Source organism: Myotis brandtii, unplaced genomic scaffold (genome assembly GCF_000412655.1).
Source record: "Myotis brandtii unplaced genomic scaffold, ASM41265v1 scaffold334, whole genome shotgun sequence".
Taxonomy (NCBI): domain Eukaryota; kingdom Metazoa; phylum Chordata; class Mammalia; order Chiroptera; family Vespertilionidae; genus Myotis; species Myotis brandtii.
In genome coordinates, this window is record NW_005362885.1 from 834,931 (window position 1) to 838,148 (window position 3,218).

A 3,218-nucleotide genomic window follows, 5' to 3' on the forward strand; every position below is an offset into this window, starting at 1 on the left:
GTCCGCTCTGTGAACGGGCACTTCTGCTTTTAACTTAGTCTATTATTATTTGTTTTTAAAATATAATATTTTTATTGATTTCAGAGAGGAAGGGAGAGGCAGAGAGCGATAGAAACATTAACGATGAGAGAGTTTGAGCCCACACCCCCGGCATGTGCCCTGACCAGGAACAGAACCTTGACTTCCTGGTTCATAGGTTGATGCTCACCACCGAGCCACGCCGGCCGGGGGGACTCGGTTTACTACTTATCGAAGTTACCAAAGCCACACACGCTCTCTGTCAGGAACTGAAGCCAGCACAGGCCTGTGGTGTGGCCAGGCGTGTGCCCAGGCCCCAGTTTGCCGGCCTCGGGGTGGGCAGACTGTGGGGTCTTGGAGCAGCACGAGTTCTTCAGGGGCTGCAGAGCCCCCCACCCCACATGCACGCCCCGCAGAGGCCGGCCTGCGGGGGGATTTGCAGGACACGTGGGTCCCTGGCTGGGGAGGAGGGTGGGCAGACTGTGGGGTCTTGGAGCAGCACGAGTTCTTCAGGCCTGGAAATGGCTGGGTGCGGGGGAGGGAGCAGGACCCGGCTGGGAGGCAGGGGCAGCTCTGAGCTCGAGGGGGGTCAGCAGGGGAATGGAAGGCACAGTGGGCAGACGGCACGGGCTCGCTTATTTCCTCCCCGGATCGCTGGCTGGTGGCCGGGTCACCGAAGACCCCCATCAGCTGCCTCCTTTCTCCCCTGCCCCCCAGATCTGTCTGCAGAGCCCCAAGGTCTGCCTGTCCTAGAACCATTTATTCGGGGGCTAAATGGGAGGGGTAATCTGTTACACTTTAGTGTGAATGAGACCTGGTTGCCTAGCGGACCTAACTGGAGCTGTGGGGAGGGCGGGCAGGCCCATGACAGGGCGGCCTCACTTGGGGGGCTGTGAGGAGCATCCTGGTGAGCCTGGGCCTCCTGCTCCCCCCCCCCCCCCCCCCCCGCCACTGTGGGCTGGGCCTGAGTTCCCTGAGTGTCTGTCCTGGCCACGGCGGGCCACCTAGTGAGGGAAGCTCTCTGCCACCTTCCTGCTCTGTGGCGGGAGGAGAGGATGGGGGGCCCCGTGCTCCTGGGGACGCACTGAGAGCTGCCCCACGGGGAGGGGCTGGCCCCTCGGGTCCTCCTGGTCCCTTGGCCACATTCGGCTCCCAGGGTGGGTCTGCAGGGGTGGCGGGTGGGGCCGGGCAGCCACCAGTTGCAGGTTCACTGGGATCTCACCAGCAATTCTGAGGTCAAGGGCAAGAAGCCACCAGGGGTGCCTGGGTGGCCTCAGTGGAGATGCTGCGGAGGTCCACTCCCTGCCCAGCGAGGTCCACTCTCCGCCCTGTGGGTGAATCAGAAAGGGGGGAGCTTGGTGAGGCAGGGAGGCCGCCGGAGGGGCCACCTGGCTGTGTGGGGACCGGGTCTCGCTGCGTCACTCAGAGACCGTGCTCTGGCCCCCACCCCCTCCTCTCCCCCCTCCCTGGTCAGTCAGCTGCAGCTGGCAGAGTCCCCATGTCCCCGGCCCACCCCAGGTCTTCCTGTGCTGACCGCCTCGGGTCTGGGCTAGGTCACGGCCTCCTTGGCCGCTCAGGTCTGCAGGGCTGTGGCGCCTGAGTGGGGGCAGCAGATGTGGGGGCCACTCTTCCTGGGGGGTGGGGCCTGAGAAAGACCTTCTCTGCAGGTTGAGGTGCCCAGCTTATTGGTGCCTGTGGGGCTGGCCCTGGAAGGCGTCTGGGGGTGCCCCCTCCCCCCAGGTTGGCCCTGTCTCCTCCATCTCCTCTGCCCCAGGGTCCAGGGCCCCCTCCCTGTGTGTGAAGCCTTGCTCCCTGGTCGGGAGTGTGGGGTGCCAGCTCGGGGGGCTCCTGTCACTTGCTTCTGCCCAGGACTCGCTGAGGGAGGCTGTTTCTCCACTGGGCTCAGGTCTCGGGCATGGAAATCCTGCTGTGCTGGGCGGGGCTGGGCGGGGCTGGGCTCCAGGCCCCCACCCTGCCTGGCCTGCTCCCTGGGCCTCCAGGGGCCGCAGTGTGGGGTGTGTCTGGGCCACAGCACATGCCTGTCCTGCCTGCCCCAGGGCCCCTTGCCAGCTGTGCTGGCTGCTGTCCCCCTCACCTCTCTGAACCTGACCCTTGACCCCCACACACACCTGTTTCTGAACCCAGGGGTCATGGGCCTCCTTCCCAGTTAGTGTTGCCCTGACCTCTGCATCCTGCCCTCCACCACCCTCAAGCCACCTGACCAGGGGCAACATTAAGAAATAGGCCTGGTGCCTGGCTGGCGTGGCTCAGTGGTTGAGTGTCGACCTATGAACCAGGAGGTCACGGTTCAATTCCTGGTCAGGTTGCAGGCTGGGTCCCTAGTGGGGGGCGTGCAGGAGGCAGCCGATCCATGATTCTCTCGCATCCTTGATGTTTCTCCCTTGATGTTTCTCCTTCTCCCTTCCTCTCTGAAAGCAATAAAAATACTTAAAAGTAATAATGAAAGAAAGAAATAGGCCTGGCTGCTCGCTGTGCAGTGGGTGTGGCCACTGTGCAGCGGTCAGGGAGGGGCTCGCTGACCTCCGAGGCTGGCCTGTCGGTGGGCCCAGCTGGCCTCTCGGGTCTGGAGTTGGGCAGGTGCAGCAGGTGGGGTCTGCTTGTCTCCCTGGGTGGGCAGGTGGCCTTGGAGAGCGCGTGCGTGTGTGCGTGCGTGTGGGGGCGTGTGTACTGTGCCTTCTCAACCCGCCTGTGTCCATGGGGTCCTGGCTGAGGCTGGGGGAGGGGTGCAGAGGAGAAACCAGGCAGAGCCCCTCCCTCGCAGCTCTTCCCATGGGGCGCACACAGAGCAAGGTGGACTCGAGGTGCAGGTGCTGCAGGTGGTGACGCCCAGTGCTGAGGGCCGGAGGTCTGGCCCCTGGGACTGGGCCCTGGAAGGGGCCCTCAGGGGGATGACAAGAGCCCCAGGAAGAGACTGGTGGGCGGGACATCCACTCAGACTGACAGCTGGGCGTGTGCTGGGCGCCCTGGTCGGTGGGGGCTTCTCCCCGGAGCACACTGGGGAGACGGCCCTGTGCGGGGGCCTCACGGAGGCGTCTGCCCGCAGGGTGGTCAAGGAGGAGATCTCGGCGGACAATGCCAGGCTGCCCTGCTTCAACGGCCGCGTCGTCTCCTGGGTGAGTCTGGGGCCTGGGCAGGAGCACCGGCCGGGCTGGGGGTGGGGCTCAGGCTAGCTGAGCGTG

General features: G+C 64.7%; 1 protein-coding gene across 1 annotated transcript in view; it reads left to right on the top strand.

Annotated features, from left to right (window-relative positions):
- Window positions 1-2,912: 2,912 nt before the first annotated feature.
- The window catches only part of DVL1 (dishevelled segment polarity protein 1), a 7,100-nt gene continuing 6,794 nt past the window's right edge, over window positions 2,913-3,218 (top strand). Inside the window, 1 exon segment of the mRNA XM_014543776.1 lies at window positions 2,913-3,152. Coding sequence (XP_014399262.1) covers window positions 2,928-3,152 — 225 coding nt within the window. The 5' untranslated portion in view covers window positions 2,913-2,927.